The 13,124-nt window shown below is 46.7% G+C and overlaps 1 protein-coding gene across 1 annotated transcript; it reads right to left on the reverse strand.

Moving 5' to 3' along the window:
• Nucleotides 1-8,290: 8,290 nt before the first annotated feature.
• LOC106577513 (uncharacterized) lies at nucleotides 8,291-12,355 on the reverse strand. Its single transcript, XM_014155606.2, has one exon. It carries the CDS (start codon nucleotides 12,096-12,098, stop codon nucleotides 9,708-9,710), a length of 2,391 nt encoding a protein of 796 aa, XP_014011081.1. The 5' UTR covers nucleotides 12,099-12,355; the 3' UTR covers nucleotides 8,291-9,707.
• Between the last annotated feature and the right edge of the window lie 769 nt (nucleotides 12,356-13,124).

Consider the following 13,124-nt stretch of genomic DNA (forward strand, 5'->3'; position numbering starts at 1 on the left):
CCGAAGCCTTAGGAACGAGCAACGAAGTGGCTAGTGGATATTTTTCCATGCTTGCTAAAGGAAACGCCAACCCTATACAAGGGCAGCTTGTCAGAGAAAAATGACCCTTCTATCATGGCAAGGAAGTCCAGTCTTAAACTGAACTCAAGGAGGTGTACTGCAGCAGCTTTAAGAGGCAGGATATATACTTCTTCCTGATGTAGAAGGCCATTGGGTGCTGTACAATTTCAGTCACCTCAATCTCTTCTTTCTCTGGTTTGTATGGTGCTCTTCGTGCTCTGAGAGAACTAAGAAGTTGGCATCAAAGCACCTCCAGAAAGCATTCATATTAGTGTGAAGCGAGACGTAAGAGGTACAAAGAGCCAATATAAAGACATATTTGCATCGGTGCTTCTCGTCAGAGGCTCAAGAAGCAATCTGTGCATGGGAACAAGAAGAAAATATTTTGTACATAATGTTGCTGCTACCGTCTCTTATGACCAAAAATAACTTCTGGACATCAGAACAGCGATTACTCACCACAAACTTTTTTTCCTTTCACGAGCCCGGGAACCGGCCCAAATCCCTGTCATTTGCGTGAAGAGATGACGGAGAAAAAGAGGACGGAGGTCGGGTTGCCTTCTGAGAATTCGTAGGCGATCGAATAAACCCCCTGCCTTCCGTTCTTCTAGCTAAAGTGCGATCATTGGAGGAAAAAAAAGACGACCTACGAGGAAGATTAAACTACCAACGGGACATTAAATACTGTAATATCTTATGCTTCACGGAGTCGTGGCTGAACGACGACATTATCAACATACAGCTGGCTGGTTATACGCTGTATCGGCAGGATAGAACAGCGGCGGCTGGTAAGACAAGGGGTGGTGGACTATGCATATATGTATACAACAGCTGGTGCACGATATCTAAGGAAGTTTCGAGGTTTTGCTCGCCTGAGGTAGAGTATCTCATGATAAGCTGTAGACCACACTATCTACCTAGAGAGTTTTCATCTGTATTTTTCGTAGCTGTCTACATTCCATCACAAACCGATGCTGGCACTAAGACTGCACTCAATGAGCTGTATTACGCCATAAGCAAACAGGAAAAAGCTCATCCAGAGGCGCCACTCCTAGTGGCCGGGGACTTTAATGCTGGGAAACTTAAATCTGTTTTACCAAATTTCTATCAGCATGTTAAATGTGCAACCAGAGGGGAAAAACATTCTAGACCTTTAGTCCATACACCTTTAGTCCATACATAGAGACACTTACAAAGCTATCCCTCACCATCCAGTTGGCAAATCTGACCATAATTCTATCTTCCTGATTCCTGCTTACAATCAAAAATGAAAGCAGGAAGCACCAGTGACTCTGTCAATAAAAAAGTGCTCAGATGAAGCAGATGCTAAGCTACAGGACTGTTTTGCTAGCACAGACTGGAATATGTTCTGGGATTCTTCCTATGGCATTAATGTGTACACCACATCAGTCATGGACTTCATCAGTAAGTGCATCGATGACATCGTCCTCACAGTGACCGTACGTACATACCCCAACCAGAAGCCATGGATTACAGGCAACATCCGCACTGAGCTAAAGGCTAGAGCTGCTGCTTTCAAGGAGCGGGACTCTAACCCGGAAGCTTATAAGAAATCTTGCTATGCCCCTTGACAAACCATCAAACAGGCAAAGTGTCAATACAGGACTAAGATCGAATCGTACTACACCGGCTCCGACACTCATCGGATGTGGCAGGGCTTGCAAACCATTACAGATTACAAAGGGAAGCACAGTCATCAGCTGCCCAGTGACATGAGCCTACCAGATGAGCTAAACTACTTCTCTGCTCGCTTCGAGGCAAATAACACTAAAACATGGTTGAGAGCACCAGCTGTTCTGGATGACTGTGTGATCACGCTCTCAAGAGCTGACGTGAGTAAGACCTTTAAACAGGTCAACATTCACAAGGCCGCAGGGCCAGACGGATTACCAGGACTTGTACTCCGAGCATGCGCTGACCAACTGGCAAGTGTCTTCACTGACATTTTCAACCTCTCCCTGTCCGAGTCTGTAATACCAACATGTTTTAAGCAGACCACCATAGTCCCTGTGCCCAAGAACACTAAGGTAACGTGCCTAAATGGCTACCGACCCGTATTACTCACGTCTGTAGCCATGAAGTGCTTTGAAAGGCTGGCCATGGCTCAGATCAACACCATTATGCATGCGTGCAAGTTGTGCATGCGTGCAACCTACTTGTAGAAAAACGCCGTCTTCGGCTTTCATGCTGCCTAAACGGTCTATTACTCTGTCAAACACACTTTAGTTCTTGTTGTCCTAGGCTAACTGGCTAAAATGCTTGCTTGCTAGCCTAACTTCCTTTTATGGGCAAGAAAGCACCAGGCTAGCTATTTAACATTAGCTTAACATTACCACATCTGTTGAACTTCCATCCTCTCAGGCCAGGGGCACAATGTATGAATTTATGGTTGGATCATAATCGGCGTTATAATCATTGGCCAGTACGGAGAATTAAGTAAAACCACAAGTCCAAATCCCTATCTCCATTCATGGCTAATTTAGGAAAGGGCCACCAAAAGACAACAACACAACGAGATGCAACATTTCAAGTTTTAGGTCATTGACGATCTGGCTTCCCTTGACACTTTATTTTGGTGCTCCAGGACCATTCACAGCTGAGCTCACTCAGTTTAGCTCAACCCTGATTGGCTATTATTTTATAATTTTTTCATCAAGGGAGGCCAAATGCTGGCTTCCCTTGCATTCAATACTACTGGTGGCAACGATGTTATACTCTTTTTGACCAGACAGCATACATGGGCTACACATATGGAGACAGGGGGGTGGTGCTGTTTAGTTCACTTGGATGCGTTCTCCGGTTAGATACATTCTGCCTCTTGTGAATTGATGGACATTAATGAAACACAGAGAGATGAAAAATGTATTATTCTGGCATGGCCCTCCTTGGCACCCATGAATACACGCCACTGACTGACTGTATTACATCTATGGTCGAATCTGACCTGTATTAAACGCTTTCACTGAGAGACATTCAGTGATCCCTGACACAATTTCATCATGATACTAGGCTCAGTCAATATGGAGATTTATAGACAGAGAGCAAATGGTCATTATGTTGTTGAACGGCTAAAGGGTACTGTAATCTCAGCACTATAAAGTCAGCACTGATTGACAAGCATGATAAAAATCTCTGTGTGTGTTTGCACTAACATGCCGTACTTCCGGCACGAACCGACAAGTAAATAATAAAAACAGTGAAAATAAATGTTCACACAAAAATGCATATGCTCTGCATCCATTCCCATACATATTCACACACGTATACAAACACACACACACAGGAATGCACATACACACAGGCACACACATACACACACACACAAACATAGCTCTGTACATAAAACAAACAGATGTGGCTAGAGACAGATCCCTTGCAGTGAGAAGGGGATACATATTCCCATCACCAGTGTTCTGCAGCAAAATATTTCCAACCTAGAATCAGTACCCATTCCACAAGGTTCTAATTAGAAAACCAGGGGTAGAAAAACCAGGGGTAGAAAGAAACCCTGCTTAGCCCCCGAGGCCACAAGCGAGCGTTGATCAGAGAGAACTGGCAGGTCTATATAGAGGACCGCATGTGGTCCAGCCCCAGCCCAAATGCCTCAGGGTCTATCTGGCACTCGACCAGAAACCCAATGGTTGCTCAAAGCAAAGAGGCAGACAAATCCAGTCAGTCAACTACAGATGTGGATCTTAATTTGAGCCAGTTTGCTACAGCAGGAAAATAACCCTACAGCAACAGGAAATGGAAATTATTATGTGTGAAATTTCAAACTGGAAATCACAAACTTCAGAAGCCTTTTTAAACCTCAAAACCAATACGTTTTAAATTTCCTGCATGGCAGGAAAGTTATCCTTCAACAGAGTGATCAAATTAAGATCCTACATCTGTACACTTGGAGTCAATTGCGGCACCGTCCGCTATCCATTTGATTCAACACAGTCCCCTGCAAAGGAGCACAATTTGGAATTACAAACCATTGATCTGAGCAGGGTGAGACTGAGAGTGACAGTCCCATCGATATTCAAAAAACGTTCAAATTACTTCGCTCAATACAACAGCAATGAATGTGCTTTCCATGATGGAAAACTAAGCACCACGGCAGCTCTGAAAAGTACTGAGTGAGTCAGGGAGATCCTCTGTCAGATGTCTGGAGGGGAGGAGAGGGGGAGGCACAGGATAGATGAGAAGGAGGGCAGGGGGTTCAGCCCATCAGGGACTCTTTGCTCTGAGCCAGCCAGCGGTGTAATCCTCGCGGCCGGAGAGGAAATGGAAAGGCAGGGGGAAGTCAAGGACCCTGCTTTAATGAATAAGATCAGGCTTCAGCACAGGGGCTGAGGGAGGACCGACCGGGGGAGGACCGTGAAGGGTTAAAGAATGGAACTGGTTCCTGACCTGGAGAATGTCTGTTGTCTAACTCTAATATAAACGCCACGTATTAGTTCTGAATCGACTTCCTATGTTTATTGATATCATTTAAGAAAATGAGGAGTTGGCCTTTCCAAGAGGAGTCTGGCATTATTTGCTGGTGATGGTTGCAAATTGATGACTTTAATTTGTAACATTACGGTGCGTATGAAACAAACAGACGCAGACGCACACTCGTGATCTCTCTCACATACCTATTTGGCACCTATCCTTATTTCTGCTCTGTTCAGTGCATTTCTGACTTCATCTCGGAATGTATAATGAGTAAAACTGATGGTACAGATTCTCTCTCATCTCAGAAAAGAGCTTCACAAGGCCAGCGCATTAACAGTCAAAGCATGAATGAGAGCTCTTATTCTTTTTGCGCCTGCGTGTTAGGGCTATGAAAAACAAACTTTTTGAAGCTGATTGATTGCATGTGTGTCTGGATTTCACTTCATTTTGGAAGCGGACCACGCCATTAAGAGATTTTAAGAGGCATAACGACAAGTTAGAGACAGATTTCAAAGCTGTTGTCAAAAGAAAATTCTACCTATTGTCATTCTTATTTGATAAACTTTGATGGATGATTCCAAATGAGTGATGAATTCTATAATTGTGATAACTCACATAGTTTGAACACCAATTATAATTCTGATTGAGGAGCTTGCTCCAAAACCCATCAGCATTACAGACTATCGAATGGAAGTTATCAGCTTAAACTTTCCTCATCCCTTCACTGTTATACTCCAAGGGATGAGAACCCTTCCTGTGATTTATTATATATTTAACTTTCTTGACGGAGCTCCAGCGCAACACTATTCCACTGATACACTCATGCTTTTCGGAGATAGCTGACTTGCCCAGATTAGTAGGAGCGTACATTTGGCGAAGCCAGCTGTTGTTGACATTACTGTTTGGCGGTATATGATTCCTGTGCGTCAATCCATTAAGTGATCAGGCGGCACTTCTATTGCGTAATCAGCTGGTTAGAGTGACAGATGCGCCAGGGCATGGCGGGAGGCAGGCAGAATGGCTGACCAGACCGTCCCTACTGGGCTTACTTCATCAAGGAAGCACCGCTTAACGACATATAGCAAAATGCAGTATATCACAACACAACCCTACTGTGTCTAAGTGGATACGCCTGAACACACAGAAGGGCCCATGAGCAATCACCTTATAGGGAGGCCTTTGGCCGCAGTCTGTCTGTGGCACAGAAAGGAATAAAGACACTAACAAAAATATATATCTCTGTATTTAGGGACACAGGAGGCTCTAAACCGACTGATCTATCAGCTGTGAGCGATCACCTCACAGCTTCACAGGGAGGCCATTGGCTGGCTGCATTCTGGCTGGCTGCACCTTTTTGGTTCCAGGAAGAACCCTTTCCACAGAGGGTTCTACATGGAACCCAAAAAAGTTCTACCTGGAATCAAAAGGGGTTCTCCTATAGATGCGGTAAAGAGGTCAATGGAACTTGACCAAAACAATGGAAATGCCATGGAAATGTGTGGGGGAAAGATGCCATGGTGGAAAGATTCCGAATCTCCTGGTTGCCCCCCTAGCTAAATTAGCTAACATTTAGGCTATTGTTTATATGTGTATTTCATACTATGTTGAGGTAGAAATTGGAGTAAAATGCTGGATTCTATGTCAACCCCAATACATGTTCATGTCATCATCACCAATCAACTGCATTACAGTAAAAAACTACTTGGACTACCACCACCGATTTATCTATGCTAGCTATGCTACCAGCATATACGAACAGGAGTTAGCATTTATCATTAGGAACATACAGAGATACATACACTGTATGTTCCTAGATTCAGCAGCCAATTCTTTAATACTTAAAATGGACTACTTCTAAATACAGTGAAAACAGCCAAATATATACAAATTGGACTTTAGTAACCACATTGTGGGCCGTTACAATACATCAATTCTGATGAATTTGACAAATATCCACTTTGTTGAATGTGCGCCAATCTGGCGTGCTTCTTTGATCCCCAATGCCTGGATATGGACTGGTGTTGCCTAATAAGATTGTTGTGGGAGACTTTTTATGAATAATTTCCCAACCCTTTGATGGACGGATTTCAAATGTTGTGTTTGTTGCAGAGTTGTGGTATTCCTGCGTTCACACGGCCTCCCGCCTCTCCTCCCAGTGTGGAAGAAGCATATCATCTCTACCTTACCTGACACCCTCGACCCACTTCAATTTGCTTACCGCCCCAATAGACCCACAGACGATCGAATCGCCATCGCACTTCACACTGCCCTATCCATCTGGACAAGAGGATTACTTACCTAAGAATGTTGTTCATTGACTATAGCTCAACCTTCAACACCATAGTACCCTCCAAGCTCATAATTAAGCTCGGGGCCCTGGGTCTGAACCCCGCCATGTGCAACTGGGTCCTGGACTTCCTGACACCTCCACTTCGCTGATCTCAACACAGGGGCCCCACAAGGGTGCATGCTCAGCCCCCTCCTGTACTCCCTGTTCACCCAAGACTGTGTGGCCACGCACGCCTCCAACTCAATCATCAAGTTTGCAGATGACACAACAGTAGTCGGCCTGATTACCAACAGTGACGAGACAGCCTACAGGGAGGATGTTTGGGCCCTGGTGGAGTGGTGCCAGGAAAATAACCTCTCCCTCAATATCAACAAAATTAAGGAGCTGATCGTGGACTTCAGAAAACAGCAGGGGGAGCACGCCCCTATCCACATCGACGGGACCACAGTGGAGAAGGTGGAAAGCTTCAAGTTCCTTGGCGTAAACATCACCGACTATCTGAAATGGTCCACCCAGACAGACAGTGTGGTGAAGAAGGCGCAACGGTGCCTCTTCAACCTCAGGAGGCTGAAGAAATTTGGCTTGGCCCTAAAGACCCTCACAAACTTTTACAAATGCACAATTGAGAGCATCCTGCTGGGCTGTATCCCCGCCTTGTACGGTAACTGCACCAGCCGCAATTGCAGTGGTTGGTGCGGTCTTCCCAACGCATCACCGGGGGCACACTGTCTGGCCTCCAGGACACCTACAGCACCCGATGTCACAGGAAGGCCAAAAAGATCATCAAGGACATCAACCACCCGAGCCTCGGCCTGTTCACCCTGCTACCATCCAGAAGGTGAGGTCAGTCAGTACAGTTGCATCAAAGCTGGGACCGAGAGACTGAAAAACAGCTTCTATCTCAAGGCCATCAGACTGTTAAATAGCTATCATTAGCTGGCTACCACACGGTTACTCAACCCTGCAACTTAGAGGCTGCTGCCCTATATACATAGACATGGAATCATTGGCCACTTTAATAATGGAACACTAGTCACTTTAATAATGTTTACATACTGCTTTACTCATTTCAAATGTATATTCTGTATTCTATTCAACCTTATTTTAGTCAATGCCACGCCGACATTACTCGTCCTAATATTTATATATTTCTAAATTCTATTATTTTACTTTTCAATTTGTGTGTATTGTTGTGAATTGTTAGATACTACTGCACTGTTGGAGCTAGGAACACAAGCATTTCGCTACACCCGCAATGACATCTTCTAAAAATGTTTATGTGACCAATAGAATTTCATTTGATTTGGAAGGACAGCTTATGGAGTTAATTTAACACCCCATAGGGCCTCTTGGACTTACTGGGACTTCCATATTCTCTCTCTGCACAAGGAATCCCATTGAAACTGTGATTTCAAAACATAAAGCAGACACTGCATTAGGGCCAACACCATGAAGTGATTGCACCATGAACCTTTAAAACACAAGACATGAATATTGATGGAACCCTTATCGTAACATTTAATTAGCAATTACTTAAAACGTAACAGGTAACAAAAATGAAAAGGATTCAGGCATAATTTAACAGTCCTTTGATCAGAAGGCAGATCTTCAGTTGATTTGATTGTGTGTCATTGACATTGTATAAGTCATCCTTTGAATGGGGACTGCAGTTACTTCCCAAGTTGCTAAAGGGAGCATTGATTTCAAACACCTAAAGGTTGGTACTGCTCCACCATGGCTAAAGTCCATGTAATGTTATGGGCAAGCCTGTGACAATGGGGAGGGAGGCGTGCTAAAGAGTTATGTGACATGGTGTTAGGGAACGATTGAAAGATCACTACTCCGCTAACAAGGTCAATGCTAAAGTCAATCGGGAGCCTGTGACCCCCATTGCAGTCCCTATAGTGTGTAATACAAACACATCTAACATCTGCACTCTAACTCATGTGAGGAATGTGGGTGAGAGGACTAGGAGTGTTTCATTGGAGTTGAATGGAAGGAAACATCCCCTCAGACAGACAGACATTCCATGGAATTACCAAGAGTTTTGTGTGGTCTATATAAAACAAAAGACACGTCATTAAATCAGGAATCATGACGCTAACACATTTTCTAAAAATTTCATTGCTACAAATTATACAGTACACAATTATAGTAACACAAACACATATACAGGCGTATACCATTTTTTGGTCTGTGGTGTGAGTTGATTTGTTCCGATACTTTAAAAAGCACAAGCCATAAAAGTTATATCCGAATGATTGCTTTTCCTCAACAGCGTCATGACAGTCAAGCTTGCATAGTTTGCATAGCTAAATATGAAGCTGCATGTGATGCTTCTTTAACAAAGTTGACATAAATAGTCATTTGCGACACCATACTTAGAAATGAGCTCAATTGAGCATTAAAAACCTCAGCATTTTTTGAAAGACCCACACCCAGATTTCATGGACTACAAAAATGCTAAAAGCTACAGTACAGTCCTTTGGCTTTGGTTTTAGATGGAACTGGTGATATATCGACAGTATATTCCCACAGCATCCGTAAATATAACCAGATGCATTCAACAACAATCCCAATGGACGGTTTCTATTGTACCTATAGTGCAATCATAGGCCTATATAATGTGCTTTGAGATCAGTGTAAGCAACAATTATGCAGTTTTTTTCTACCACATGTAAAGGACCCTATGAAAGGGATTAGTGTTTTTTTAGTATTGCTTCCCTGTTCTTCTCTTTCAACCGATATTCCACAGAAACATTCAAGTGTTCAGAGTCCCAGTACGGCAACAGAGTGGCAATGGGACGGGAGGAGACAGATACAGTACAACAACCATCACTCTCTTACCTTTTTCCTATCTCTTATTTATTTAACAGTTTATTTATGTACAAGTCTTTCCTCATTCGCCTATTTAAACATGTGACTGCACCCCCTTGCTGGGATTGGGCGCGCCCTGCTTGTCGTGCGCTCCGGAGATCCAATGGTAGCAGTTGGTGGCGGTCTTGTTGCGCGGCGTGATGGTGCAGCGGGTGCAGTAGATGATACCCAGTGCCACCATAATAATGATGAAGATGCAGAGGGGCACCAGGAGGCCCACCAGCAGCCAGTTGCCACCACCCTGCTTCTGGCTGCTCTCGTCCTCCTGGGGCGGCTCCCTCTCATTCAACCCCTCCACCTCCACCACGCCCTGGTTGGGGGTGATTGGGGTTTTGGGAGCCACAGGAGGAGGCAGGGAGGGGGTGTGCTGGCCCTGGTTCTCACCCTGGCCCTGATCCTGCTCTGGAAGGGAAGTCACCTTCCCATTGTCAATGTCCCCCTCTTCCTCATTATCATCAGTATCATCATAGTTGGACGCGGGGACGTGCTGGTCAGTGATTGGCTCCTGCGACGTGGTGAGTACTTGATCCTGGCTGGCAGGGCTGAACCAGAGCCAGTTCCACGCCCCTCCCGAGATAGTAGAAGTATGGAGGACTGAGGAACTGGTAGTGGTTTCGTCATCCTCCTCCTCATACCAGTCGGACGTGGGAGTTGGGCTGGGGGTAGAGGTGGGTTCAGGGCTGGGAGAGGGACTGGGCATAGACTCTAGCTCGGGCTGGACCTGGGCTGGAGAATTCAAAGTCATGGTGCTCCAGTCCGGTGTATACTCCTCCTCTTCTTCTTCCTCCTCCTCGGGCTCTTCCATGGGGGGGACCATGAATGAGTTGTGGTTTGGGACTGGCTCCTCCTGGGGTGCGCTGGTGACCCAGATTACATCATTCTCCACCCTGGGGGGGTCTGTGAGCCAGTCCAGGGACTCTTCCGTCTCCAGAGGCCAGTCAGTGTTGGTCTGCGCAGGGGTCCAGGGGTACACGGGTTCGTGGGGGTCCCACATGGAGCCGGGATGGCGGGTGACCCAAGGGTAGGAGGGAGTGGCTGCTGGGAATGAGTCCTCTCCCTCCCCTATCTTCCTGCAGGAGAAGTGGTCAGAGAGTAGCTCGTAGCCCACCTCGCAGTAACACTCGAAGCCCCCCTCGTAGTTCACGCACATCTGCTGACATGTCCCAGGGATCTGACACTCGTCAGTGTCCTGGCAGTGGGAAGGCTCCTCGGTAGGAGGGGAAAAGCCCAGGTGACAGTGGCAAACGTGAGAGCCGGGTGTATTCTCGCAGGCATGTTCGCACGGGTCCTCCATACACTCGTCCACGTCCTCACATTCGCCCTCCTCAACCGGTCGGTAGCCCTCGCGGCAGCGGCACTCGAAGGTCCCCGGGGAGTTGATGCACAGCTGCTCGCAGGGGCTCTGCAGGCACTCGTCCACGTCCAGGCAGCCGAGCTCATCCGGGGAAAGCATGTAGCCCTCGGGGCAGGCACAGCGGTAGCCGTCCGACAGGGGCAGGCATTCAAACTCACAGGGGGCACTGTGGCACGGGTCGGCAGCGACGCATGTTTGCCCGTCATCGCCGAGCTGGAAGCCGTCCGAGCACTCGCAGTAGTAGTGCTCCCCGGCCTCCTGGCAGAAATGCTCGCAGCCTCCGTTGTTCCGATCGCACCAGCTCTTCTCTCCGGTGTCGGAACAGAGGGGCATCTCCCTGGACCACCCCACAGTGCCATCCTCCCTTAGCATACATAGAACAGACTGCTCTACCTTGGAGCCCCCCGGGCAGGGCACCGTGGCTACAGATCCAAAGGGGATGTGGGTAAGGAGGCTACTGAGGAGGCTGAAGGGGGTACTATAGAGGGTATTGCCGCCCCCCTCGCTCCAAACCGCCGGGCACATGCCTTTGTACGTGTAGCGGCACAGGTAGCCATCCACTGGCACCGAACACGAGCCGTCCAGCCATTTAAAATGTTCATGCTGCTCGTGGGCTGCTGTGCCATAGGTCATAACCACACAGCGTGGGGCTGAACAGGTACTGGGCGAGTCATCCCGCAGCCAGTTGGTGTAGCGGGTATCTTGGTCACCTGTAGTCCAGGAGAACCCACGGAGAGGGCGAGAGGCGGTACACTGGCGAGGCTGTCTCTGGAGACCGATCCACACCTGGACCTTGGTCCTCGGGCCGCGTAGCTCCACGCCAGATAAGAGAGCAGCGATAGTGTCAGCTTCCTCCTTGAGTTTGACTGTGGCCAGGTTGCCTCCCTTCTCCTTGCAGCTCCTCCAGGAGTCCAGGAAGGTCTTGCGCTGGAAGTAGACCACGAAGCAGCCATCCTTGTTGCACAGAGCGTCCCTCTCTTGTAGATCCTGGCCCCATACAGGGCGAGTATAACAGAACAGACCCAGTAGTGAGAGGACTAGAACAGCAGCACACCGCACTGGGGAACCCATTGCTAGTTCACTCTCCACGGCTCACTTCTCCAACTCTCTCTCTTGTTCTCTTTTTTGCCCACTCTATACTTTGCTTGATTTTTTTCTCTCCTCTTAATTTTTTTTGTATTTGTTTCGTCTTGTTTTTTCCTTAATACACCAACTTTTCTCTTCTCATCTGCACTTTACCTCTCAAAACTTCTCTCTCTCTCTCTCTCTCTTTCTCTCTCCGACTTCTCACTCTTCTATGCTGGAGTTGAGTGCTTGCAGATTGTCCCCAGATTTCAGAAAGAGAGAGAGAGGGAGGGTGGGCAAAAGGGGAAGGAGTGAGGGAGGGAATTGAAAAAAGAATTGTACGTTTTTGCTAGTGTGTGTGTGTGTGTGTGTGTGTGTGTGTGTGTGTGTGTGTGTGTGTGTGTGTGTGTGTGTGTGTGTGTGTTGCCTTTGAGAGTCTTGGGGGGGGGGGGGGGGGGGGGTTGGGGAAGTGCAGTGTGTGGTTTTTTTCTCAGAGTGTCTCGTATGGTTTTCATAAGTCAGTTTATGGAAATGGCTTGGGACCCAGCCATTTACCCCCCATCTCCCCCCCACACACACACAGGCACACACACAAGCACATACACACACAAACACTCACACCATCCCCACCAGGCCTTCAAGGCAAATCCAGTTATGACAATTAAACATGGTTTTGTTTCTTCAATAATTCAGTGAGCAGGAGGAAAGAGATTATCCGACAAAGCCCTTTCTGTGTTCCAAGAACCCATCAGTCTCTTCCCCGGGCCTTTGTCTCCTTTCAGTCCACCGCTAAAGTTTTAATTTTCTATCTTTTCTTTGTTCTGCCTTTCTTCCCTCTCTATACATTTGTTATTTTCTTGTGTGCTTAACCTGACAGATGGGTTCAAATACTTTCTCAAGTTATTGTCATCTTAAATTGTTGACATGGAGAGAGTTTGTCGAGAGAACATGAACACTGTTTGCTTAAAAGCTGGAATTCTTTAAAGGCCCCAGTGCAGTCAAAAACTTGATTTACCTGTGTTTTATATATAT

Source organism: Salmo salar, chromosome 18 (assembly GCF_965601325.2).
Source record: "Salmo salar chromosome 18, fSalSal1, whole genome shotgun sequence".
Taxonomy (NCBI): domain Eukaryota; kingdom Metazoa; phylum Chordata; class Actinopteri; order Salmoniformes; family Salmonidae; genus Salmo; species Salmo salar.

What these genes read in the sequence shown, in the direction of transcription:
- LOC106577513 (XM_014155606.2), bottom strand. Translation starts at nt 12,098, where the DNA reads ATGGGTTCCCCAGTGCGGTGTGCTGCTGTTCTAGTCCTCTCACTACTG.